The sequence below is a fragment of the Diceros bicornis genome, chromosome 19, assembly GCF_020826845.1.
Source record: "Diceros bicornis minor isolate mBicDic1 chromosome 19, mDicBic1.mat.cur, whole genome shotgun sequence".
Taxonomy (NCBI): domain Eukaryota; kingdom Metazoa; phylum Chordata; class Mammalia; order Perissodactyla; family Rhinocerotidae; genus Diceros; species Diceros bicornis.
In genome coordinates, this window is record NC_080758.1 from 18,603,711 (window position 1) to 18,630,895 (window position 27,185).

Here is a 27,185-nt window from a genome sequence, read left to right on the forward strand (position 1 = left end):
AGGAAAGGGGACCCTCCAGGTATGCTACGGCCAGGCAAAAGAGGTCATCTTCAACTTCTTCCCCAGTGATTAGGATTATGGAGCACCAGAAACACCCCACACCAGAACACAGCAGGCATATTGGAGCACTCTGAAATGTACAGGGAAATCAGAAACTGGTCTCTGAATCAGAGAGTGGCTTTATGAGTCTCTGGATCATACTTGCACGGGATCCTTCCCGATGAAAGGGACTTTAATTCCAAGCCTTCCAAGCCCATCCGTGTCACACAGAGAGGCAGTGTGATTTCATTCCCAGTTTTCTTTTTCTAATTGTTACTAATGCAAAGAGCCAAGAATGCAATTGTTTTCTTCTCTCAGGTGCCTTACAAGGCCTCGTGCAGTGTTCCTCATATAATCGTGGCTCAGGAAAGACTTTTTGGGGGTTGATGTCCCGCAGAAACCTGAAAATTCTTTCTACACCTCTTTCTGGGTGCATGAGCATAAATGATGCCTGGGCAGTTTTCGCACCCAGTCCACTAGCTCCAGGGCAAGCCTGCATGGGCACCTCACAAGTAACTATAATAATAAACATTTAGTGATTTACTCAGCACTTAACATGTATTTTCTTATTTATTCTTTGCCACTTCTCTGGGATATGTCTAATGCTATTCTCATTTTGTCTGTGAGGAAACCATGTCTTAGAAAGGATAACTATTCGTATTACACTGTTTGCAACCTTTGACTGGGCACTTTTCACTGTGCTTTTCTCTTGTTATTCAGGGGTACCATCGACCTCGGCACTACATTGCAACTCAAGGTAAGTGCCCTCCTTTTCCTCTAAAGGGCCCTTGCCCTTCACTGGAGGAGAGGAATGAGCTTCTACCAGTACAGAGGTCGCATGAGAGTAGGACTGGAGAGCCTCCAGAGGTCCTTGAGATTGTTCATTTGTTTGTTTGGGAAGGAAGGAGGTGACAAGTTCAGCTACAGCCGGGAAGGACGTGAGTGAGAGAGGAAGGAGGTGTCGCTAGCAAATAATCAGGCAGGACAGACCAAATGCATGAGCCTCAGGCCTGTGCTGTCGATATCCACCGTCCAGCACTGGAGCTGACGGTGCCTCATCTCCTCAATGGGTGTGTGCCCAGAAGAGAGAAGCGGCCGACTGTCCTAGAAAGCATCTTGCCAGTATGTTATCAGAAGGCTTAGAAATGATCACACTTCTCAAACCCTTCTGGAAGGAAATCCTGTGGATAATTATATATGTGGACAGTGATTTATCTATAAAGATTCTCTTCACAGTGTTATCTATAATAGGAAAAAAGTGGGAAATCTTAAATGCCCAACAACTGGTAGGTTGGTTAAATAAAGTATGATACTTCCATATTATATAAAATTATGCAGCTATGAAAAATATCGTGCTTGGTAAGAATTGTTAAGGGCATTGGAAAATGCGTATAATATATATGAGGCTTGTTACAGTAAATACCTACATATACATATATACACAGAAAAACGGCATTCAAAATTTTATATCAAATGCATGTATGACCCTTGTAATTTTAAAAATGATGAAGGCCCAAGAAATGGAAAGAAAAATTTCTGAGAAAATTGCTTTGGACTCTCAGATCCTATCTCCAATTTCCTCTCTATTTTTTGTCCTCCTTTCTGTCTGGGCTGCAGATGAATGCTTCTAGCATTTGTCAACCTCAGAATCAGGCATTCTCTGTTTGTGCTCTCAGCATCTGGCTCCTGGCAGACCTCTTCTCTCCCACCCTCCCCACCCCAATTTCCTTCCTGTCTCTCATTGAGGTTCTGGAGCCCAATTTTTGAAAATCCCCCTAAGTTATATTATTAACCCATAATATAGTCCAGATAAGATGATGGGTCAGTGGGAAAGTGGGGCTGGTGGAAAGGGTCTGAGCAGGACAACAGAGGGAAGAGGAGAAGCTGTCGACGTTTCCCATGGATGCTGCAGACCTTGCAAGTTTGGAATGTGGCTTTTCTTATCCATACTCTGACTTCACATGCCATGGGCCCCAGTCTCAGCTACTTGGGTGTCCCAACGAGGATCACTTGGCTTCACCCTTGCTCACCTATGTGGAGCCTTGACTGATCAACCAGCAGGGACAGCCTCTTGGCTGCTGCCTGGACTTGTAATCTTTGACCCTGTCACCTTCTCTGTTGGCAGGTCCAATGCAGGAGACTGTAAAGGACTTTTGGAGAATGATCTGGCAGGAGAACTCGGCCAGCATCGTCATGGTCACAAACCTCGTGGAAGTGGGCAGGGTAAGCCCCTCCTGCAGTTACCTGGATAGAGGATGCTGGCGTTGCCCTCCTGAGCATCTCTCTGTTCCATGCATTGTGTCAAGCCCCTTCTATTCAATATTTCACCCTCATAGCAACCTACGTGGGAGAGATCTTCCCTCCTATTTCACACTCAAGGAATGTCCTTTCCCTTCAAACCCTCCTCATCCTTTTCTCCACCCTCCCTCTCCGTTGATGATGTCATCTCATATAGTTTGAGGAAATTAAAGCCATCAGACGTGAACTCTCTCATCTTCACCCCATGAAGCTGCAATCCTACTTGTATCTACAACCATCTTCTCATTCTTCCCCTCTAATGAGGTTGAGCCATAAAATATGGCTGTTTTTGTTGACCCCAAAAAGATAGAATATCAGCCGTTTCCTATGGCTCAGCCTTATACAATGAAAGAAGTGACTTTTGCACTTTCAAAGGTAAGCCTGGTGCCTTGAAAAACAGATTTTGCTCAAAAGTTTTCTCATCTTCCCCTCTCACTTGAAAAATATGTCTCTTTCTCATTGCTGGATTATTCCCCTCAGCGTACAAACATGCTGAGTACCTTCCCCCTTAAAAAGAGAGACCAGCAAACAAAGATGATTCTCTTGTCTCTGCTTTTCTGCCAAACTCTAAAGACACACACACGGGCTCTGTTTCTTCAAGCCCACGTAGTGATACTGTCACCCCCTCCATTCCACCCATAGTGATATCGTCAACATCACCAGCATCCTTCATGTTGACAAATCCAACAGCCGCTTCTCTCTTCCCATTGTACTCAACCTCTCAGCAGCATTCAACCTTGTGCTCCCTGCTCTTCCTCCCCTGACCCCTAAAGCTTCATGTTCTTCAGGGTTCAGGCCTTGGTCTCCCCCTCTGCTCTATCTAAACTCTCTCCTATGTGGTCCTTAGCTACTCCTAGGGCTTAGAAATGGGACTGCTATTCCCAGCTTGCTTCTGCCTACTTGGTAAACTGTGCCATGTGGGTGGGTGGGCTGCTGGGTTTAGAGGCAGGTGTACAAACACCAGACATAGGAGGGCCTCTCTACTTACCACATGAACTAACTAAAGAGTGGGCACGTAAATTTTTGGTTTGACGAGAACCAGCTAATCCATTAAAATAAGGAGTCCTGGCCTCCAAGATAATGGGAAAGGGGGAATCTGTGTTGTCAGTCATAATCCAGTAAAAGAGTGTAGACATTTCGTGGCCTCATTGGAACTGAGGGCCAGGAGAGACTTCATCCTTGAGCCCACTCTTACGTAGTCCATTCCCAAGTTTTACAGATGAGGAAATAGACCCAAAGGGGTGGAGTAACCACCCTGAAGTCACCCAGCCATAACCAAGCCACAGTCTCTGACTGTTGACTCTCATTCTAGTGCCCATGGTCCCTCCACTCACAACTGCTCCCCAGGGACAGAGGCCCAAGGTGTGGCTACTTTGGACAAAAAGGCTAGCCCAGTATGTAAGAATTCAGGGCCAAATTCTATAACACATCTCGCATTGGAGACAGATTTCCTTGATGGGTAGATCCTGAATCTAATTTGGACTTGGGGAGGGAACAGGAAAGCAATCTCTTAATGGAACTCCTGCTAGGAGCCAAGCACTGCCCCAGATTCTTATTGTGCATCACCTCATTTTATCTCAAGACAATGGTACGAGGCAGTGTTCCTGGTAATTATTCAGACGGCCTGCCTCCGCATCCTGGCTCCATCCCTTACCAACGAGTGACCTTGGGCAATTTTCTCAGCCTCCCTCTGCTTCCAATTCCTCATCTGTAAAATGGGGATAGTAATAATATCTACTTCATCAGGTTGTGATGATAAGTAATTAAACTAATACATGTAAAGGATTCATAGAAGATATAGAAAGCAGTCAACAGAGTTGGCTATCATTAATAGGAAGCTGAGGCTCAGAGAGGTATCAGCACTTTCTGGAAGCTACACAGCTACTGAGTGTTAGATCCAAGCAATGCATCCATTTGCCTCCAAAGCCTGTTGTGCTATGCCAGCGTTTCCCAAAGTGGGTTCCATGGGATGCTAGTCTGCAGGATGCTTAGTGAGAAGAGGGTTCCATGGTTAAATACGTTTGGGAAATGCTGTGTACTCTTTGCCCCTTTTGGAGAGCGGTAAAACACGTTAGCATTAGCACATTAAATGAGCTGAGAAGTCCTTTAGCAAAGCGGCCTGTTTAACTTTGTTTAATCCAGCATTTCCCAAACTCATTTGACCACAAAACCTTTTTTTCTTTGTTTTTTGTTTCTTGTTTTTTTTTTTATCTAACACCTATTAGCACCCAGCGGAACACACTGTGGGAAATGCCACTCTGGGCCGCGCGGCGTCCCCCGGAATGGTAATGCTTTTGTTCTTTTAAGGGGAAAACAATGATGATCTCTTTTTCTTCCTGCGGAGTCTGACTTAGAGTGAAATGTGGGAATAGCTTGTTCGTAGCATCCGCACCCACCACCCAGGCAGAGAGCAGTTGCAAAGTCTTCCCTTTGAGGCCAGCGCCTTCCATCCTTTCCCCAACTAAGAGCCTTTCTCCTTCCAGCCCCTGATTACCACCTCTTAATAGTGTCCCCTCCTGACCACTTCTGCTTCCCCCTCCTCACTGTTTCCCAGCTTTTACTCTCATCTCTGCTCAGCTGATATCACTCAGCTGCCCCAGCCTGGTTTAGCAGAAAGAGGACCCAGCCCAAAATAGAACTGGCCACGTGACCCTAGACAAGTCACCAAACCTCCAAACTTGAGTAGTATTTTCATCTGTAGAATGGGGCTAACACCACCTGCCTATCTCACCTGGATCTATTTCCTCACTTAGTGTGATGAAGGATTTGGAAATTATATGGAGCTCTGCAAAAGAAGGTGCTCCCATGATTCCTGATGGGTCCAGTTCCTCTAGGAGTAAGCTTGGCCCTGTGCACTTGGCTGATCCCTGGCCAACTGAGAACCCCTTGGACTGAAATTCCTCCACAGTAGTCTGCGGGTTTATTTGAATGGGAAGACCAGATGAGGTGGCTGCTCGCACTCAGCCACCTGCTCATCCGTCCTCGTCTCTGTCCTTTCTCACAGGTGAAGTGTGTGCGATACTGGCCGGATGACACAGAGGTCTACGGAGACATTAAAGTCACCCTGATTGAAACAGAGCCCCTGGCAGAGTACGTCATCCGCACCTTCACAGTCCAGAAGGTAAGTTTCCCTGCGCTGTCGGCAGCCTGTCCACCGTGACACATAGTGAATGAGGGTCTGCTCTGTGCCCCTTCTGTGCTTGGCGTCAGGGGCAGATCAGCAATCCAGTTAGATGTGGATCCTGCTCCAAAAGATCCCACCTCTGGCGGAAGGGACAAACAGAATTCCACAGACAAATAAATGGAATAATGGCACATGGTGGGAAAAACCACAAAAGAAACATGTCCCCAGTGGAGACGGGAAGATGAGGTGGTCAGAGAGGGCCTCCTGGAGGAGGAGACATTTAGGCAGACAAAGGATGAGAAGGAGCTAGCCGAGGGAAGAGCAGGAGGAATGCTCTCCCAGGCAGAGGGAAAGAACCGTACAGCATCAAGGGGAAAGATTTCAACATGTTCTAGGCCTGTTGTTCTCAACTGGGGGTGATTTTGTCCCACGAGGGACACTTGGCAATGTCTGCAGATATTTTTAGTTGTCAAAACTGAGGAAGGAGGGGTGCTCCTGTCATCTAGTGGGTAGAGGCCCGCGATGCTGATGAACATCCTACAATGCACAGGGTGGCCCAGCCTCCAACCACAAAGAAAGATCTGGTCCAAAATGTCAATAATGTCAGAGTTGAGAAACGCTGGTCTAGGCAGGGAAAGGAGGCCAGGGTGGCGGGCGCTTGATGAGCGAGGAAGAGATTGCAAATAGTTATTATTATATTTATAATTTAATTATTTAATCGTTGTTTTATATCATTACTATTATATTATAATGATAGCTAACATTTATCGAGCCCTTACTAAACCAAGTCCTTTTCTAAATGCTTTGCATAAATTAACTCATTTAATCCTCCCAAACACCCCTTGTGGTAGGTACAATTATTACTCCCATTTGACAGATGAAAAAACTGGGCACAGAGCATTTAAGTCAGTTGCCCATAGTTGCCCAGCTGCAAGGTGGCTGAACGGGGTTCCTACCTCAGCCCGGACCTGAAGCTCATTGTCGCTTCCCCCACACCATAGTTGCCATTTTCTAAAGCAGTGGCATTAATGGACCAAGGGCCCACAGGCCTGAGGACGCAGAAGCACTGGGGCTTCACTGCTTTGAGAGCTGTGCTGTTGGGTTTGACAAGTCCTCGTGAGGGCCAAAGCAGGTATATGCACAGTGCCATTCCTGCGAACCTGGTTGTGGTACAGGGCACACTGCTCCCGGTAGCTCCCCCTCCAACCCCCGTGCTCCTGAAGGCCTGCATCTATAGACTCGGGTGAAGAGCCAGGAGGGAAGGGCACCCCTGCACTGCAAGGAGGAAAACAACAGGTACATCCATGTGGTCTTAGGTCGGGTTCCTTGGACGCAGAGCCTGAGACAAGGATTCGGGTGTACATGGAGTATCAAGAGCGTGCTCTCAGGAGAAACTTGTAAGAGAGGGAGGGAAGCAGGAGAGGGAAGGGGAAGGGGCCAGGCAAGGACAGAGTCTCTGGTAAAGTCTGGCCTAGGCCTGATCCATGGGGGCCTCCAGAGTGTAAGCCACACCACAGAATTGACTCCCTTGAGGCAACAGCACCAGACTTTTGTGCCACCATATCAACCAGTCCACTGAATGTGGACCAGCCACTGAGGGGTAACCTCCAGAGTGAGCTGGCTCCTGTTGGCTGAGGGTGCTTCTCCAGAAAAGGGAGACTCACTAGCAGCCAGCACTCCTGGACATACCACAACAAAGAGGATCTGGCCGGGACACCAAGCTTGTCTACCACAGATACAGTCAGTGCCAGAAAGGAGAGGAGTAGCTGGGACGTGGTGGCCCATCTTGGGACCCAGACTCTGAGCAGGGAGGCCTTGGAGAATTGCAGCCAGCCCAGCGTGTTGAGGAGTCACCATCCTTTCTCGGGGTGTCTTCTTGTTTTCTCTTCAAACGATCACAGGGAAGATATTATTCATGAGAAGGCACCCTTAAAAGACCCCATGGGCCTCGGAGGATTAACTCAACTTAGCTAGCCTCTCCACAGCGTGCAGGCGGGCGGTCAGCATACACGGCCCAACTTATTAGCTCAAAATCGGTTCCTGAGCTGGGGACCCAGAAATAATAAACAGGAAGCACTGTCTGCCCTTGAAGCGAGCGCAGTCCCCTCAGGGAGAGAGGACCCTTGATAAATAGTCACAGCGCAGGTGGTGACGGCTGGATCATGGGCTCCCAGGGCTGAGTTGATTTGGAGGATGGAGTGAAAAGCTCCAAGTATTCTTGAAGTTGTTTTCTCTTCTGCTTCAGTTGGTCCGTCAGTGCCTTAATCTGGGCCTTTGTTCACTCCCGCCCGGACTTGGGCAGCAGCCTCCTAACAGGGCTCTCTACCTCCAGCATCGCCCTGTCAATTTGGATTTCTGAGAAGCAGAGCCTGAGGCAAGGATTTGGGTGCCCTTGATGATGTGTTGAGGGAGAGCTCTGAGGAGAAGGGGAGTGCGGGAGGCAGGACAGGGCAGGGGAAGGAGCCGGGATGCGTGCGTCAGCCTGATCCCACAGGGAGCTCTGGGGCATGCATTGCACCACAGAGTTGATCCCATCTTGAGGCAAGGGGGTCTTTTGAACCCCTATTAGGGTAACTCATCATCCTGTCTTATCTAGGACAATCCTGGCTCTGGCCCTGAAAGTCCCATGTCCTGGTAAACCCAGTCCTCAGCAAACTGACAAAGTTGGTTGGTCTCTCTCAGCCGCTGAATGACAGCTGCTCACACCCACCCCTGGGGGAGGTGGCTCCTATTTGACTGAGAGCAGTTCTCTGAAGAAGGGGGCAACTGTGAGCTGCCTGCAGCCAAGACTCAGTAGCAGGGAGTTGGGGGGGGATGCACTGACTCAGGAACAGGGATCTAGGTGGGCACCAACAGCATCCTCTACACAGCCCCCCAATACGCCCGCCCAAATCCACCCTCCACAGAGCAGCTGCGTGATCCTCCTGAAATGTGGGTCTGATGATGCACTGCCCCTTCTGTGCAACCATCTGTGCAGCCTCCTCGGAGCTGCCCAGGCCCTCTGGGATAAAGTCCAAGGGCCTTAAAGTGGGATTCCAGGCCTTCCAGGATGCAGCTCCCGCCCATCCTCCCACCTCCAGTCCCGATGTCCATCTTTGCCTGTCTTCCACTGCCCTCTGGAATCCTCCTGGGCTGCTTGTGATTCTGTGCACATATCGTGCTAAGTCCTGACCCCATGCCTTTGCCCGTGCCATCCCTCTGCCTGGGAATCCCTCCATCTCTTCAACTGGGTAATACTCAGGCGTCAGTGTATCCTAATGATTAGGAACACAGACTGTGGAGCCCGACAGGCAGGGTTCAGATTGTAACTTCACACTTACTAACTGTGTGACCTTGGGCATATTACGTAACCTTGCCTAGCCTCAATTTCCTTATCCATAAAACAGAGATAACAATATGAAGATTCAATGAATTAATATATTGAAGTGTTCAGAAGAGTGATTGGCAGAGTCGATGCTTAATAAGCGGTAACTGTTATTTTCACTATTCATATGTTTCAAGACTCAGGTCAGGCATCACCTCCTCCAGGAAGCCTTCTCTGATTTCTCCTTTCCCCAGATGGGGTTGGCTGACACTCCTTTATGCACTTGAATAGAATCATCCACTTAGGAGCCTGCCTCACCCACCAGACCATGAGCTGTTCCAGGTACAGGGTCTGTGGCTTTTACTTCCCCCTTCCTAGTGCCTAACACGAGGCTGGGCATAGATAACTCTCAGGGAATATTCTTTAACTGAAAGAATGAAGAATCAAACGCTCTTCCTATTCAGTGCTCTCAAATATCTGCAGGGGATTTTTAAGTAGAAAAAAGTAGGTGGGGGACCTGCATAAGCAAAGGCTCAGAGGTGTGACCCGACGTAGAACAGCCAGAGAACCGCCATGTGGCCTGGAGGGCATCTCTGTGAGGGGTGCTGAGAGGGGATGGGGACCACCCGGACCACTAGGCCCCACCACCCCCATCAGTCAGAGAAGCTCGCTTTTGTTTGTTTCATATCTTATAATTCTAAATAAGAATCTAATTAATAAAGAAGTCTGCTCTGTTTTGTTTAATTTGAAAGCCACGGAGACTATCATAGACAGCACTGGAAAACTGGAGGACCCCAGATCTCAGTCACTGAAAGGCCTCCTATTCCACTGGAAACAATTTGAACATGATGCTTAAGGCCAATATATCTCTGAATCTGTTCGGCTGAATATAAGTTCCATGAAACCTGATCAAAATAGGGTCCTTTGGGCAAACACTGTGGGTGTTATATGCCACCTTGAGGATTCAGAATGTATATTAGCACACTAAAGGCTCTGAGAAGTCCTGCAATGAAGCAATCAGTTTCACTTTATCGACTTCCGAAGTTCCTGGATGTAACAGATCACAGACTCTCTCTGCGTGGCAGCACCTATTAGCCCTTTGGAGAGGCTGGCTCCTCCATGCAGCAGCTGCCGCTCCCCAGGGGTGCTGGTCAGGGTGGGTGGGGGCAGCAGCTGGAGGAACAGAGGCCCGTTCTCTCCTCAGAAAGGCTACCATGAGATCCGTGAGCTCCGCCTCTTCCACTTCACCAGCTGGCCCGACCACGGCGTCCCCTGCTATGCCACCGGCCTCCTGGGTTTCGTCCGCCAGGTCAAGTTCCTCAACCCTCCCGAAGCCGGGCCCATAGTGGTCCACTGCAGGTAAGTGACAGCCCCCACTCTCAACCAGGGGGCTTCTGCAGCTCTGCTCTCTCAGGGAGGGAGATACTACCGTGTCCAGTGACCTTTATTCTTTACCTTAAAGACTCCCCTGCCTGAGTCCCCTATGCCCAACCCTTTCTGGTGAGTCCCAGGTCCCAAGGTCTAACTACAACAGTAGTAGTAACAGTAGCAGTCATTGTTATTGTTGTTGGCCCTGAAATAGGAAAGCCGCCTGGGGACGTGGGCTCGGCACTGACAGCGTCTGCTACAGGTGCATTTGACCCACATGACTTCATTTACTTCTCGCCCAACTTGCGAGGTGGGCCTTCTTGTCATTCCCATTTTACAGATGAGAAAACCGACGTGCTGGGAAGGTAGACACTTTGCTCACGTCACACAGGTGTAAAATTGGAGAGCCGGGATATTTAACATGCTTTTCTCCAGACGCTCGCCCTCATCTCGTTGACATGGGAGCAAGGTGCCTCAGTGGAAGTGTGCTTCTCCTCATTTCTATTATTTTAAAAATCACTTGCTGGCCTTCAGGGTCCTTAATAGAGAGAAAGTGGACAGCGTCAGCCTTCACCTTATTATGGAGAAGAGATATTTTCAGCTCTGACTGAGAAAGTCACATTGGGAGTGAGTGGCACGTCTTTGAATCCTCCTAAATGGAGATGAAGTGTCATGACAAGGACATTAAGAATTGGAGGAGGATGGACGTCCAGACCTGAAGGCCAGCTGGCCTGCGCGCCCCCCTCCTTCCCAATGCCTCTTTTCCAATGCAACCTTGGCCCCAGCCCGTCTTTTCAGACCCTATGTGCTGTCAACTGCATGCAGGTTGTCTCATCCCTGCCTTGGCAATGTCTACATCAGTCAAGGTCTTGAGTCAAGTCAAGGAGAGGCTACATAAACTGTGGATGTCTCAGAGCCAGCCCCTTTCTCACACAGCATCCATTTACCCTCTCCACAACAGCAAGGTGTGAATTGGAAACCCCATTTCACAGATGAAGCAATTGAGGATTAGGAGGTAATACTCATCGCACACCCTGGTCTCTTTAAGCATTTTGCATATATTCACTGCTTTCCATCTCATGACGATCCAAAGACAATAGACCATTTGCTGCCAAGTCCCGTGTCCCAAAGAGCAGCCAGAGCAGGGGTCAGAGAGAAGGGGTGACAATGGCAAACATTATCAGACCCTCCTTGCCTGATGGCTCTATGTCTGTATCTCCATAGCAAGTCCCCTTAATGCACCTGAGCAGAGTGGTACCCCCTCCTGAGGCTATGCTAAGGATGAAATGTGTTGGCTAACATATACTAGGTGCCTAAGACAATTCCAGACTTATCATAAGTACTTAAAACTATTACTATTCTCTGCCTCTTAATGTTGTCCCCCTCCCCCGACTATTAATCCTTCAGAACAGGAACCATGTCTTATTTCTTATTCATCTTCATGTCCTCTCTCCCAGTCCCAGCATCTAGCACATAACAGGTGCTCAAGAAATATTTGTTGAATATAGGTAGCAACCATTTATTGAGAAATTCCTGTGTAGCCAGGCACAGGGCTAAGCAATTTATGTGCATTTTGCTTTCTCAACATAATTTCATGCAGTTTACAGGTATTATGCTATTAGTGCTACATAGTGGGTCTGTTTATTATTATCGGCCTCATTTTATGGATGAGGGTATTAAAACACAGAGAGGTTGAGTCATTTACCCAAAGTCACACAACTACTAAGTGGTAGAGCCAGGATTTGATCCCAGGGGTCTGATCCCAAATGTGCTTAATTGTTTAATTAATTGCTTAAGTGATTAATTGCCGTGTGATGCTGAAATAAACACAGCTCAATCCTCATGAGAAGCATTCAGGGAGGCATATTAGACGTGTCAGAAAACAGGCTCACAGGCACCAGGCAGCTTGCTCACTGATGATAGATCCAAGATGCATAACCGAGGTGGGCTGGTTCTTACCCCTAAAACAGGTTGAGCATGAGACTTCAGAGAAGGCGTGGATGAGTGACTTTTTCTGCTCCCTCCTAGACCCCAAGGCCCAGCCTGCTGAGTCCCTTGTGGGAGTCTGGATTGGGGGGTGGGATGTGCTCTGGGGGAAATACAAGTCAGACTTAACTCAAGTCAAACCATGAAATTTTACCATGAATGAAGACTCTGCTTCCCACGGGTTTACTTTCCAAATCATCGAGGATGGATTTCCAAGGATTTACTTTCCAGATCACTGTAGGTGATGGTCCCCTTGTATTTATGGCCTATCCTTGTATTTATGGTCAACCATATTGCTTTTCCTTCCTGTTCCATAACTCTTCCTCTTTTCATTTCTGTTCATTTCCACATTGTGAGACCAAGACATTTGTTTCCATGAGGGAAACAAGATGTGAAAACGCAGCCAAAGTGGACCTCCCTGCTAGTTTGGCTTTCACTTCCAAAACTATACGCATTTAAGACAAAGGTTCTTGTATTTGTCCCTGGTTCAACACCATGATTTTGGAACCCAGCACTGATCTGGGAAGGGCTGGCCTTGGTCCATGGGGTCTCGTTGAGGTCTTTTGCTATTTTGTACTTGGTCTGAGATTCTCCTAAAGGAAGAACGTGGTGATCAGAATCAAGTATGTGTCAGGAGACTTGATACCGGAACAGGGTCTCAGGACTGTCGGCTGCTCCAATTTACTGGTACTCCTGCCTCATGATCTGGGGAAACAGGTGCAAGTGAAGCCAAACCCAGGGCTTGGGACATGTGCCTCAGGACTCTCTGCCTTTGGGGCAGCTCAGAGGATCTGATTTCTGCCCTCTCACTAACTCCTCTCTGTTCTCTCTCGTCTCTCCTTCCTTTCTTCCATCCATCAACCCATTCGCTGAAGAAGACAAGAGAAAGAGAGAGATGGAGGGAACTGGGGGTGGAGGGGGAAAGGAAGGAAAGAGATGCTCATTAGGCATCTCCAGTGTGCCAGGAACTATGCTAGATCCCTTAGAGATGGACGAGCTTCATGCATCAGATAAGGAAACTGCATGGATACGTGTTGTGTAAGCATGCACTATGTGCTATGACGATTATTGAGAGAGGAAGTACAAGAGCACAGACTCTGGAGCCAGACTGCTGGGTCAAAGTCCCAGCTCCAACACTTGCCAGCTGGGTGACTTTGGGCAAGGTAAGCTCTCTGTGCCTCAGTTTTCTCGCCTGTGAAATGGGGTGAGAAACTTCCCAACAACCTCATAAGAGAATGAATAGGTAACATTGGTAAAGCACTTAGAACAATGTCTGGCACCTTGTAAGTGCTAAATGAGTGTGTGCTAAATGAGGACAACAAAAATAAGCTAGTCCTGATAAAAGAGTCCCCAAAGGCCAGCATCACCCTCCCATCCTACAAATGAGAGAACTGAGGCACCGAGTTTAGTCACTTGCTCAGGATCTCCTGGTAGCGTTGGAATCCAGATTGTTCTGTCTGACCTCTGCAGCAGACTGCCTCTCTACATGGTCCTCGGGGACAGGGCTGAAGGGGAGGGGCCTCCCCAGGGCTGGTCCCACCCCAAGGCCCCTAATACAGACCACTGTCCTCTCTTCCAGTGCTGGAGCTGGGAGGACTGGCTGCTTCATCGCCATCGACACCATGCTTGACATGGCCGAGAATGAAGGGGTGGTGGACATCTTCAACTGCGTGCGTGAGCTCCGTGCCCAGAGGGTCAACCTGGTGCAGACGGAGGTGAGTCCTGGGGACTGAGCCACTGGCCACCTGCAGCCTTGGCCAAGGAGAAGCACGGTAGAACAGAGAGACCCATGCTCTGGTGGAGGCATCCTTAGAAAGAGTCCCGGCTGTGGGAGAAATGGGAGGGAGTGAATACACGGATTGCTATCATGAGACCACCATAGAAACTAGGATGGCCCTGCCAACCCTAAGGGCCCACGGTGCAGGGATTTCCACCAATGATGAGTGGTGGTGAGTTCCCCATCTCTGAGAGCATCTAAGCAGGGACTGAATGACAACTTTCAGGGATTCTTTGAATAGTATTCCTTCCTTGGGTGAAAGAGAAGAGAGAGAGGGAAGGATTGACATTTGCTGGATGCGTACTGTGTGCCAAACATTGCTTCAGTCACTGCTGAAATGGCTCAGTCAACAGTTATTGAGTACTTGCACTGGGTTCTGGGGATTTCAAAAGAGATAACGCACAGCCCCTGCCCTGAGGCAGAAGCGGACCTTCAGACATCCCTCTGTCCAGTTAGAGAGCCCAAGACCCGAGGGAAGTGGGAGGGGTTCATCTTTATTGCTGAGCACCTACGATGTACCAGGCACCCATGCTAGGTCCTTTATATTCAGGGTATTGTTTCTACTCCTCACAAGCCTCTGTGGTAGCTCCTACTAGCATCCCCATTTTACAGATGAAGAAACTGAGAAACTAGGTCCCCAAGGCTCACACAGGCAGATGGCAGTAGAACTTGGGTCCGCGTGATCCCAAGGCCCATGCTCTTTCTCCTGAACCATGCTCTCTCGCTGGGCAGCCTTTTCTGCTTACCCTGCTCCTCTGAGCCATGGTTTGTATCATTCCTATAATGAGCGCATCTTCTGGTTCTAGTGAAGGCTTGGGGTGCACAGGCAGTCAGAGCTGAGGCAGATAAGGAGCTGCATCTATCATCAGCCCTGCAAAGGGAAATTACTCACGGCTTTGGTCGTGGCCACTCACTGCTGGTCCGCAGGGAATCCTCCCACTTAGAAGCTTATACACACAGGAGCCTGCTGCGGGCTCTGAGCTGACTCCCACAGGCCAGTCTTCTGGCTTCTTGGTGGGGCTGCTAAAGCCGAGAGGCTGCTTTATCTGTTCCCAGGTTCATGCACGCGGAAGGCAGGCTTGCTGGCTGGCGTTAGACACGTGGACCTTGCTGTCTGGTAGGGGAGACAGACATTCAAACAGATCATCATGATGCGTCTGAATAAGCATTTGATATAAAGAGATGGGCAAAATGCTGCAGGAGAACAGTCACTCTACAAACATTTGTTAAGGGCCAAGAAATCATAGCATCAACTTCTACCTGGTGGATTTAGAGAAGACTTTCCAGGGGGAATGAGGCATTGAAGGCATAGAAAAGGGAGAATGATGTTCTGGGAGAAAAGGACAACAGGTGCAAAGAACTGTAATGGCAGCGGGGGTGGCACACATTTTAGGAGCAGATCCTGAGACAAGGATTTGAGTGCAAGTGATTTATTTGGGAGGTGATCCCAAGACACACTGGTAGGCGAGTGGGGACGTGGGATAGAGAAGGGAAGGAAGTCAAGCTTTTTGACACCGTTAAAGTGTTTCACAAGCTGCTTAACACAGTGGACACTGGAGCCCCATTCTGCGGGGGAGCTCTGGGAGACAGCGTGGAACATGCACTTCCAAGTTTCCCACCTAGGGGAGAGGGAAGTTAGGTATTTATCCACCAACTCTCCATCTGCTGTTGCTTGGGGGCTCCTTTCCGGGGCGTTCACTCTTTGGTCCTGCTGGCTCGTTCTGCGCACAGCCCAGGTATGCTTCTGGGACTGGATAAAAAGCCCTCAGCATGAATCTCAGGTATTTGCAGTGAGCAGCCTTCAGCAGATAAAGGTGAAAGCTGAGGGGACATGGGCAGGACATCGAGAGCACATGCATGTCCAGAGATTTGTAATTTTGATCAGTGACTATGCTGTCCAATCTTACACAAGGGACAGATCTCACCACAGCATCACTGAGAAACATGGAAACTGGGCCCTTTGGGTTACAGGATAGAAAGTGATTCTGCAGTATAAATCACGCCCATCCTTCACAGCCACAGGCGTAGATGTGGACAGCAAGCTCCCAGGTCACTATTCTCACCCGGGAGCCTCTCCCCTCTTCCCTTGGCTTTGCAGGAACAGTACGTGTTTGTGCATGACGCCATCCTGGAAGCGTGCCTCTGCGGCAACACCGCCATCCCCGTGTGCGAGTTCCGCTCTCTCTACTACAACATCAGCAGGCTGGACCCCCAGACCAACTCCAGCCAAATCAAAGATGAATTTCAGGTATGAGCAAACCCCAGGCTCAGTGACCCAGCCAACTTCAGCGGCACTGAGCACGCTCGTGGGCTTTTCTTTGTGAGAGCTGATACGTCTGTGCGCTTCCCGTGTCTGCAGCTCTAGACAGCTGCAGAACGCATTCCAGAACATAAAACGCATGGCCATGAGCAACTATTAACCAATCACTCAGTGATTGCTGACGCTTGTTTTTAGCTATGATTCTGTTTTTGAACTGAGGTCTTAATTAGTTCTAGTCCAGGTTGTCGGGGGAGACAGGTTTATACACACAGGTGTGAATTTCATGCTCCTCCGTCCCTGGAGGGACTCGGGTTTTCTCAGTCTTTCTGTACAATTAGAGTGTGTCCTAGATCCTCACTACTCAAAGTGGGATCTGGAGATGGGGAGCACCGGCTTCACCTGAGAGTTTGTTAGAAATGCAGCATCTTGGGTCTTGCCTACACCTACTGAATGAGAACCTGCAATTTAACAAGACCTCTGGGTGATTTGTCTGCACATTAAACTTTGAGAAGCACCATCCTGGAGCTCAGCTGAGGCAGAGCAGATCTGCACCTTGGACCCCATATGGTCAGAATGGCGGTGACATTGGTCTGGAGGCCTGGACATGAATCACTGAGTAAGGCAAAGCCAGAGTCTAGTCTGTTGTCCCAAGGTCAGTGCCAGGGTCATACTTGGGCAACAGGAGCTGAGAACCAGGCAGCAGGAAGCAAGGAAGCTCCAGGACTTGAGGGGCAAATGCTGGGCCCATAGTTCCATAGGCAGATACCCCAACCAGGCCAATGCCTTAGTGCTCCTTCAAACAAATAGACTTTATTGATTGGGAGTAAGATCCAGTGCCAAGAAGGATGGAGGACACAGACCCCTGCTGGTTGCACAGAGCATCTAGTCTATTGACTGGGCAGTTCAGCTGTGACACCACACTTGCAAGACTTGCTCTGCAGAACATAGCCCTGAAATTTTCCAGACCTACTAGAGCTCACCCCTTGAGGGTCTCTCACCCATCCTGAGCAGCTCATCCAAGCATCCTTCCATTCTCAAATAGCTCTCTCTCTGAATGGAGTGTTGGTAAAATCATTTCCCTTATTCCGTGACATGTCAAGGGATGTTTAACACTCATTAGGGATTCCCTACCCCCGTCCCCCACCTTATGACCTCCTGGCTGGCCCACCCTTTAATGTAGCACTGGCTGAAATGAGCAGCTTAGCTCAAATGGTTGGCAGGTGTTGGGAGCCTGTGTCTATGCTGTGTGTGGGCGTGTTGCCCCTGCAGCCTTGGCATCGTGGTGGTGTCTCACAGCCCCCAGCAGAGGCTCCCAGCTCCCAAGGCCTGGAGCAGCCAGCAGGAGATGATAGAACATCACCATGGAAGATGAACAAGTCCTGGGAAAGGGACTGGAGAGCTAAGTTTGGAGGATGGAGATGGCGGGTAGGCTGGGTTTGAATATCGCTGTCTCCTCTGTTTGGGGCAACCATCTGAGCAGTGCCTGTCTATCCACCTTTGTACCCTACAGACCCTCAACATCGTGACTCCCCGTGTCCGGCCTGAGGACTGCAGCATCGGGCTCCTGCCCCGGAACCATGATAAGAATAGGAGCATGGATGTCCTGCCTCTGGACCGCTGCCTGCCTTTCCTCATCTCCGTGGATGGAGAATCCAGCAACTACATCAATGCAGCGCTGATGGACGTAAGCTGAGCCCTGCCAGGGAAAGCTCCTGGCTGACATTCCAGGGAAAAGCTCCTTCCCAAGATGGAGGTGCCTGGACTCCCAGAGCGCTGACATACCCACCCACCCACAGCCAGCCTCTCCTTGCTTCTGCCCTTCCTGGCCCCCAGGACCTTTGCACCCCTGAAGGCACTGGTCCAAACCTATATACAAGCTGTGGTCTTGGCTCTTTTGCTCCCACAAAGAGGCTAGAAAGAATAGACCAAAAGCTTAAAGGGGGTCCCATGACAGCACAGCGAGGCTAGAGGCAGGCCCGGTCCCCTCTCCTGCTGCCTATAGAACTGACTGTCAGCCTTAAGTCGAAGTCAGAAAACGTTCTCCACGCCAGGCCTCAGCCTGGGCCCTGGGAACGCAAGATGGTGCAGCCATAGGTTCTGCACTCCAGGAGCTCCCAGGCAGGTTCCCAGGTACCTCCTGTGCAGAGGCAAGAATGAGGATGGCATGTAGTAGGTGCTCAGTAAATGGCTGTTGGACAAGTGATGGGAAGCAGCAAAGGGAGCATGGAAGGGGGACACGCCATGACTCTTCTGACTCTTCTGGTAGGAGCACTATCTCCTGCTCTCTCAGCATCAAGTCCAAGAAGGGCACTGCTGCCTTGACCTGATTTGGGATTAGGAGGTCATATCCCTGCCCCAGCAAGTCCATGCTCCTAACTCCTATGCTTCCCCCTGGGTCCTCCAGCTACTTCTCGTTACCATCCCTCCACCTCCGGGATGTAGAGACGTTTGCAGCAGGAAGGAATCATGGATCATCTAGTCTCATGCTTGCACTTTCTGCACTTTCCCGGAGAGGGAAAGAGACTTGCTCAAGGTCACCCAGAAAGCTAGTGGCAAAGCCGGAACCCAGGAGTTCTGGCTCACACTCTAGAATTCATTCCTCGAACCGCCCCACAGTTTGCACGATCCTGTAAGATGCAAACATCTTGCCTCCCAAGGCTCAAGACTAAGAACATCATTGCCTGATTGGGGATGAGCCCTTCCGTATGCCCCTCCCCACCTGTTTGAGGTCATGTCCATCCAGCCCAGGTGGACCTTCCATCTCACCCAGAACAGGCAGGAATGTGGGGTGCTCTCTCCTGGGAATTCCTACATCTCTGACCTCTGATCCTCCTGAAATTTTGTCTCTTAGGGCCCTCAGTGTTGGAGGCAGGGAGGTGACAGGAGGTCAATGCCTGTCTCAGCTCTGTAGGGGCCTGCCCTGGTGTCTGCCCACAAGGTGCATGAGTTCTCCATGGAAACCCTGGGTATGAGTCCAGAACCAGGGAGAGTCTTTTCCTGATCAGGTCAAATAGCTGGATGTGGATGGAAGACTTCTAGCTTTAGCTTAGAGCCTTCCAAGGTCAATGTGTGCATGTACGCGTTATGTGTGCATGCATGCGTGTGCACGTGCTCATGTCCATGTGTGTGTATGTGTGCTCGTGTTGGGAAGAGATTGGGTCTGGGAGTCCCCCCACACTTCCAACTTTTTCCTAGCTTTGTCTCCCACTTGTCCCAACTCCCCCTCTCCACCTTCCTCATCCAAGCAAGGATCAAACATGCTCCTGGCCTCTTCTTAGTAGGTTAGATGCCGCCTGGAGTCAAATGCCTTCTGCCAAGCTCTAATGCTGATTCTATTCTCTTTGTCCACAGGGCGTTTCTCCTGTGAGCCATCACTGTGGCCTTTGCCTTTCCTACAAAAAAAAAAAAAAAAAAAAAAAAAAAAAAAGCCCTTATCGGTATTCCAGCTCAGTCTGTGCATTATCTTGTAACCATAGCAGCTTTGCTCCTAGTAGAAAAATATGAAGTCCTCTGGGTTAATTTTTAATGTTTCCCCTGGTAAAGGATGATGTTATCCATGAAATGGATTGCTGGCTGATCCCTGAAACCCGGCAGGAGCATGGATCTAGAGCGTATTTTCAGATAAGGCTTTGTCAGGCGTGCTGGCCTAATAGAGCATTTATCACAGAGAGAGAGAAAAAGGAAAGAAAACTAACATTCCCTGAGTGTTGGGCATCATGTCGGGCCCCAGACTTACACTGTCTCATTCTGCATTTGGGTATTATTATCCCCATTGTCCAGATGAGATGTGGAAAGTCAGAATATTTCCATGACTGTCGCCAGGTCAACTAGCTCAGAAAGTGTGGAGCCAAGGATCTGAACCCCAAGTCTTTCGACTCTTAAAGCCTAGATTCTTTTCCATGTCTAGAAATGGCTCAAAGACCTGCTATCCGCAGCTAGAGTTTGGCTTTTGGGGAAACTAAACAGTCTGCCCTCCCAGACCCCTCCTCTAACTATTCCACTGGCCAGGAGAAGGCTTTTGAAAGACAGGAGCCCCTAGTGCATATGTGGCATTTACAATCGCAAGGCTTTTTTTTTTTTTTTTTGGCCCCCAGGACACTGAGAGATAACAGAACAGGAAGGTGCTTTATGTAATCTATTTGGCAGGGTCTTTTGCCAGCGTCTTCCCCATCTTTCTGCTGACTTGTGACTCCACTGAAAACAGCTGTGACTCCCACAGGAACCATCTCTCAAGAAAACATGTTGAGAACATGGGCTATTTCTCAGGTTTCACAAACCACTAATGAAGTGAAGAATCTCCCCAGTCTTTCCAAATACCTTCTCACAGGGTGCTGTAATAATAGGGCCTAGTCAAAGCTTCTGGATGTAGTCCAGACTTGCACAGACCATTTTCTCTGTGCCTCAGTTTCCCATCTTTAACATGGGATTGAATGTATTCACTTGTTTGCTAGACGTGTACTGAGTGTCTAGTGTGCCAGCCACAAAGCTAGTGCCAAGGATGTAGAACCAAATCAGGGATGTCTCCACCCTACCAGTGGGCTCACAGTCTGGTTCCTGCTTATTGGTCTTTTCCCATGCAAATCTCATTCAGTCTCTACAACAGCTGTCCCTTTGGAGTTACGATTCCCATTTTCCAGATGAAGAACCTGAATGATAATTTGTCAGTGCTTAGCACTAAAAAAAACAAAGCGCTCTACAAATGGTGCTTGAATTGAATGAATGAATAGACGGATGGATGGATTAATGAATGGATGGATGACTTATAACCTACAAGTGGCAAAGATGAGTTTGAACCCCAGGTCTGCCTGACTCTAAAACCTGGGCACCATGCACTGTCCCATTAGCTCAGGGGACACAGTGCCCATCTCTTCTGCCAGGCCAGCTCAGCCCTCCTTCTAGCCCTGAGGCAGGAATGAGCCTCCTGCCATATAAGCCACTTCGGGGGGCTCTCTGCCTTGGGCTGAGCCAGCCCCTCCTCCAGCATCGTGGGCACAGGGACACAGATATCCCTTATTTCCCAGGAGGTACCTTGGCCAGCAGAGCAGGAAATCTGCATCAAGAATCTTTCATTTTGTATTGTAATGATGATTATTTGCTAAGCTCCAAGACATAAATAATTTATTTGGATAATCCCCATCCGAGTGACACTTTCCTAATGAAATGTCTTAGTTTGGAGCAGAATGAGTTCATCATGAGAAGGTCCTCTTTGCCACCAGCGCACCCAGAGATAACAGAACAGGCAGGTGCTTTGTGTAATCTTCTTGGCAGGCTCCAGGGCGTCTGGCAGTCACCCGGTCCTCATCATCATCAGGACATCGCTGATGGATGTGTTTTTTACAAAGCCTGTGTCGTTCCTTTGTCAGAGCCACAAGCAGCCTGCCGCCTTCGTGGTCACCCAACACCCTCTACCCAACACCGTGGCAGACTTCTGGAGGCTGGTGTTCGATTATAACTGCTCCTCCGTGGTGATGCTGAATGAGATGGACACTGCCCAGGTAGGAGGAAGCCCAGCTGCTGCCCTAGTTGCTCAGGTGCGTTAGGGCAGCCGTGCCCTAGAGTTGGAGGGAGAGCCCTGAGAGCCAGACAGTGCTGCCTCTGTCCAGCCAAGCTTCCCTCTGATGGGTACTGTCTGGCTGTGAGCACCAAGCAAGCCCATTTGGCTTCCAGCAGAGGCCAGGAGTCCCTTACCACTCCCGGCCCTCCCACTTCCAGCAATGACTCCCCCTGATTATGAGCTTTATCCAGTACCCCCTGCCCCAAGGCCAGACCCTGTTGCTCCATCCCCCTGGCACTGGTTCAGGTCTTGCTCCAAATCATGCAGAGCTTGGTAAGCCAGGAGGCTACCTCCCCCAGCTTGGAGTGTCTCCAGCCCTGCAGAATATCCTGATGCCTGGCCACACCCACCTGCCCTGCCCCCTCCACGATGCAGCCCACACTGACAGAGCCTGGGGCTTGAACCTTCAACCCTTTGCTCATTGACCACCCCACCAAGCCCTGGATTTGTCACAGGAGGCTTCATGCCTTAGCCCCTCTGGGTCCAAGGGCTCCAAGCATCATGTGCCTACAGCACATCCTAGTATTCAGGACCCGGGATACATGTTACGGGACAGCGTCTGGAGCCCACACTCCACGGCAGGGCAGTCATTCCTGGGTGGAGGAGGTGAGAGTGGCCTTTCAGGTTTTTAGAAAAGCGATCGTTTGACTGTCTTAAAGGAAACTCAGAGTAACTCAGCACACTCCTGTGTGAGCGCTGGCCTTGTGTGGGAATAAAAAAATGGATCTGAGCTGCAGTCTCAGCCCTCCAGGAGCTCAGAGTCTCGCTACAGAGACAGATGAGCAAATTGTCCCAACCTCTTGCGGCAACGCTGTAATAGAGGTCAGTGGCGAAGTGCTGTGTGGCTGGGAACAGGGAGCAATTAATTCTGCCCAGAGGGTGAGGGAAGACTTCACAAAGAAGGTGACTTTGGCCTTGAAGAAGGCAGCAGAGATTTGGGTGTGTGGGAGATGCAGTAGTTGGGAAAAGGCATTCCGGGCAGAGGAACAGCAGGGGCCAAGGCGAGGTGGGGTGAATGTGTGTAGGCTGTTTGCACAACAGCTTCTGTTGCAGTGTGGCTGGGGCTTGGGGTGTGTTGGGAGGGGAAGAGGGTGGTAATGCTGGAAAATGCAACAGGGCCCAGCCTGCAGAGGGCTACCCATGCCGGGCTGAGGAGCGTGGGCATTGGCCTGCAGCATGGTAAGTGACAGATTTTTACTTTGTAAGCAACAGAATCCTTTCTTCCGATAAAAGCTTTCATGTAAGCCCAATATCTGAAACAGGTATAATCAAGAGCTGCTCAAGTTGAAGCAGAAGGGTGGAGGGTGGGGGACTGGAACTCTACCCACCCTGGTCTTTTGGTTACTCCTGATGCCCCTCAGAGAATCAGCCACTCTAGGTACCTTTGTGGAACCCCTGGGGTTCCTAGGAGCACAGTTAGAAAATGCTTGCTGTATAGGGAGGAGAGATACTGAAGAACTTAAGCAGTGGTGTGGCAGAGCCAGAGTCCCTGTTAGAAAGGCGAGTCTGGGGGCCGGCCCGGTGGCGCAAGCTGCTGGGTGCGCGTGCTCCACTGTGGTGGCCCAGGGTTCGCCGGTTCGGATCCCAGGCGCGCGCCGACGCACCGCTTGGCAGGTCATGCTGTGGCGGCGTCCCATGTAGGGTGGAGGAGGATGGGCATGGATGTTGGCCCAGGGCCAGTCTTCCTCAGCAGAAAGAGGAGGATTGGCAGATGTTAGCTCAGGGCCGATCTTCCTCACCTAAAAAAAAAAGAAAGAAAGAAAGAAAAGAAAGGCAAGTCTGGGGACCAGTGAGGAGGAAAAGCTGGAGGAACAACCTGGAAACCAGGAGAGTGGGGAGGAGAATGTTGCAAATGTGCAGAAAACAAAAGTGATGATATGAACTGAGGAATGGCCAGGAGGTGGGAGAATTGGGGCTGGAGGCAAAAACATTTCCAGAGTTGAAGTCCACAGGGTTAGGGAGCAGTTAGACTTGGGAGGTGAATGAGAAGTCATGGCTGATGGCAGGGTTTCTAGGGTGAGCATTTAAGCATCTGGGATGCAACTGATCAAGGAAGGGAGGCAGGAGGAGAAGAAGAGAGAGGAAGCAGGAAGGTCAGGGAGGCCAGGAGAGGAGCAGCTTATAGGGAAGAAACGGACTGTAACTCAGGATGGGCATGTGAGAGAGTTCTGGAGGGATGCCGCTCATTCATTCAACCACATTTGTTGGGTATCTGCCATTTGCCAGAAGCTGTTCTATTCTATTCTGAACAAGAGAGAGAAAACAAAACGAGAAATTTCCATCTCTTGTCCAACTTCTAAAGCAGGGGAGAAAATAAATAACAAACACTCTATAATGTGCAATTATATGTTGGAAGATGACTAGTGCATGGAAAAAGAAAAATAAGAGGGCGGGACAGTGAAGATCAGAAGGCTGATTCAGGGCACAGGATACAACCGTCAGAGAACGACGAGGTAGGGCCCATCCAAGTGAGTGGAGAAGGTCATATTCAAGCGCAGATGTGAAGGAGGTGAGACAAGAAGCATGGGACCATCAGAGGGAAGAGCATCCCAGGCAGAGGGGACAACCCGCACCAAGGTCTTATGGGCACGCGCCTGGCACACTTGAGGAACAGCACAGAGGCCACCATGACTGGAGCAGAGCAAGTGTGGGGTGACAGCCGAAGGTGACACAGCGACACAGCAGGGCCGGGTCATAGAGGGCATTGGGGGTCATAGGAAGAACTTGGGGTTTTACTCTGAGATAGATGGGGAGCCACTGACAGGTTTTGAGCAGAGGAGTGACTTGAAAAAGTAATCTGACTTTTTTAAAAAAGCATCCCTCTGGCTACCGTGTTGAGAATAGACTGTTGGTGCAGAAAGAGGGAGGGTGTTTGCTAAGAATGGAAGCAGAGAACGGAGATGAGGCTCCTGCAGTAATCCAGGTGACAGGTGCTGGTGGCTTGAACCAAAGTGGTAGCAATGGAGTAGATTCTGGAAATATCCTGAAGCTAGACCCAACAAAATATCCTGACAGATTGAATAAGGAATGTGAAAAGAAAGGAAGAATCAAGGATGACTCCATGAGTGAAGGAGAGCCTATGAAAGCCTGTTTGCTGTTCCCTGTTTTCCACCATCCCTTTTTGCAAAACCAGAGCCCAGGCACAGAGCAGGAGTTTCAAAGAACCTCACCTTGGGACATATAGAGAAGTAAGGGTCAAAGTCATTGGCTAGAGCTCCCCCTTCCAGGGTGGATCCTGGATAAACAAAGATCTTTCAGCCCCAAATGTTAGTACAGGCTTTGAGAAACGATTCTCTAAATGCAAAAACATCAGGCTCAGAAGTGCCCTGAGGTTGGCTGCCATATGCAGCTGGCAAGCATCCCCTGAAATCGGCAGATGAATAGAGCACTTATTGATATAAATATCATCACCGCAACAGCTGGGTGCCTTACGAAAATAAACAATGTCACACAGCGTGAGCATCAGAAAAGCCGCCCTCAGCACCTGGAGGGGCGGTTCTTTGAAGTGGTATCAGCATTTGTCTGCCAGTGTGCTCAGCCAAAGCAGCCACCGCTTCAGCCAGCCCAGCAACACAGACAGATCTGCTCCCAAGAGGACCAATGCCACATCCTGTGGTTTGACTGGTGACCGTAAGCGCTCATGTTGAGGGTTGTGGCAGGGCTACCTGTAAGCTGCAGCACAATAAGGTTGAGGAGAGGATGAGAGATCTCAGAGTGCTTTATTTTCTTGCACAGCTGGCCATATCTGTCTGCCTCTGCTCAGAATCCTATCCTACTTCATCCAATCAGCCATCCCCAGCCACAGATACTCTTCCGTTCTCCACAGTGGCTGCTCTTCAAAGATAATTATGAGCAGTGGGAGTTTGAGATAAAGACTCTCACAGCAACTACATTCGACCTGAGAGATTTTTCTAGCTCTTTGGGACTCCAAAGACCTGTGGTCAGACTAGTGGGGCAAAATCCTAGAACCACAACATCTGGCAAATGACTCTGTGTTTTCAGATGGGTACATCAAAAAGAACCTTCTTAATCACACCCAGTAGCATTGACAAGATCTCTTTCATCTTTGTGGGCTCTGTGGTTAGCCCAGAGCCCATAGGGAGCAGACACCAGAAAGAAGCCCTCTTCATGATCATGCCACACCCACCATGTTGTTTAGAAAACTCAGGAGATCCTCTGTGCCAGCTATGCGGTAGAGCTGTGTGGTAGGTGGAATCATGGCCCCCAAAGATGTCCACATCCTAGTCGCCAAACCTATGAATGCGTTATCTCACATGGTAAAAGAGACTTTGCAGAAGTGGTATAGTTAAGGAACTTGAGATGTGTAGATTATCCTGGGTTCTCCAGGTGGGCCCAATATTAGGGTCCTTATAAGAGGGACGCAGGAGGATCAGAGTCAGTGGAAAGCCATGTGACAACGGAAGCAGAAATTGGAGTGATATGGCCACAAGTCAAGAAGTGCTGGCAGCCTCTAAAGCTGGAAAAGGTCAGGAATGAATCCCCCCGAGAGACTCCAGAAAGGACACAGACAGCTCTGCTGACATCTTGAGTTTAACCCCTTAAGTCTTATCTCAGATTCGTGACCTCCAGATAATAAATTTATGTTGTTTTAAGCCACTAAGTTTGTGGTTATTTATTACAGCAACCATAGGAAACTAATGCAGGCAATAAAACTGAAACCAGAAATTCAGACTTGGAGGTGGACCCAGTATTTTGAAAGCTTTTATTTCCCAGACTGTATTTACTAATTTTCTTATGTTTTTTCTGTAAACATAACTGCCCCAATGAACTTCTGATCTGCGGGCTACATACAGAACTAACACAGAGATGCTCTAACTCAAGCCAAAAGCCAGAGACTTGGTGTTCTCCACTCCAGGACCACAGCATGATCTCCCTTTGGCTTTCAAAGCCTTTGGAGAAAGCTCATTGGCTTCTCCTGCCAACTTGATGGACCCCACTTGGGAAACCACTGATCTGACCCAGGTCCATTTCCCCTCATTTTGCAGATCAGGAAGCTAAGGCCCAGGAAGGGGGAAGGATCTGTCCAAAGTCTCACAGCCCATCACTGACTCAGGCTCTCAGCATCCTGCTAGGGATGGTGAAGATTTTTGCCACCATTTAAACAACAGGATTTCCAGGGCCCCAGTGCCTGATAATCACTGACTTGCTGGTACCTGGGAATATGGAGCAGGACAGAATTTTCCTTAGTTTAAAACAAGCAAGAGCCCCCCAGCTTGTTTAAAAGAACCCAGTTCTGAGGCTCCCACCGTGGAAAATCTGAAGGTTCTGGTGATGCAAAGCCCGGTGGAAAGGTGAGGCAAGGTGCAACCAAGAACGCTGCATTTCCACCAAGCTTCTGGAAATGAGAGAGGCAAGCTCGTCATCCTCCCAGGAGAAAAGCGGGGGTGATATTTCAGAGATGTCTTTTCCTGTCATTGCACCTGCTGGGCAAATAGCAAGCATTGACATCTCCAT

General features: G+C 49.5%; 1 protein-coding gene across 2 annotated transcripts in view; it reads left to right on the forward strand.

Annotated features, from left to right (window-relative positions):
• The window catches only part of PTPRT (protein tyrosine phosphatase receptor type T), a 1,006,475-nt gene that overhangs the window by 968,140 nt on the left and 11,150 nt on the right, over positions 1 to 27,185 (forward strand). For both annotated transcript variants that reach the window (XM_058562674.1, XM_058562675.1), the window contains 8 exons: positions 760 to 796; positions 2,165 to 2,262; positions 5,342 to 5,458; positions 9,970 to 10,124; positions 13,699 to 13,834; positions 15,995 to 16,144; positions 17,667 to 17,840; positions 21,520 to 21,651. In XM_058562674.1, the coding sequence (XP_058418657.1) occupies positions 760 to 796; positions 2,165 to 2,262; positions 5,342 to 5,458; positions 9,970 to 10,124; positions 13,699 to 13,834; positions 15,995 to 16,144; positions 17,667 to 17,840; positions 21,520 to 21,651 (999 nt within the window). The remainder of the gene's footprint in view (positions 1 to 759; positions 797 to 2,164; positions 2,263 to 5,341; positions 5,459 to 9,969; positions 10,125 to 13,698; positions 13,835 to 15,994; positions 16,145 to 17,666; positions 17,841 to 21,519; positions 21,652 to 27,185) is intronic.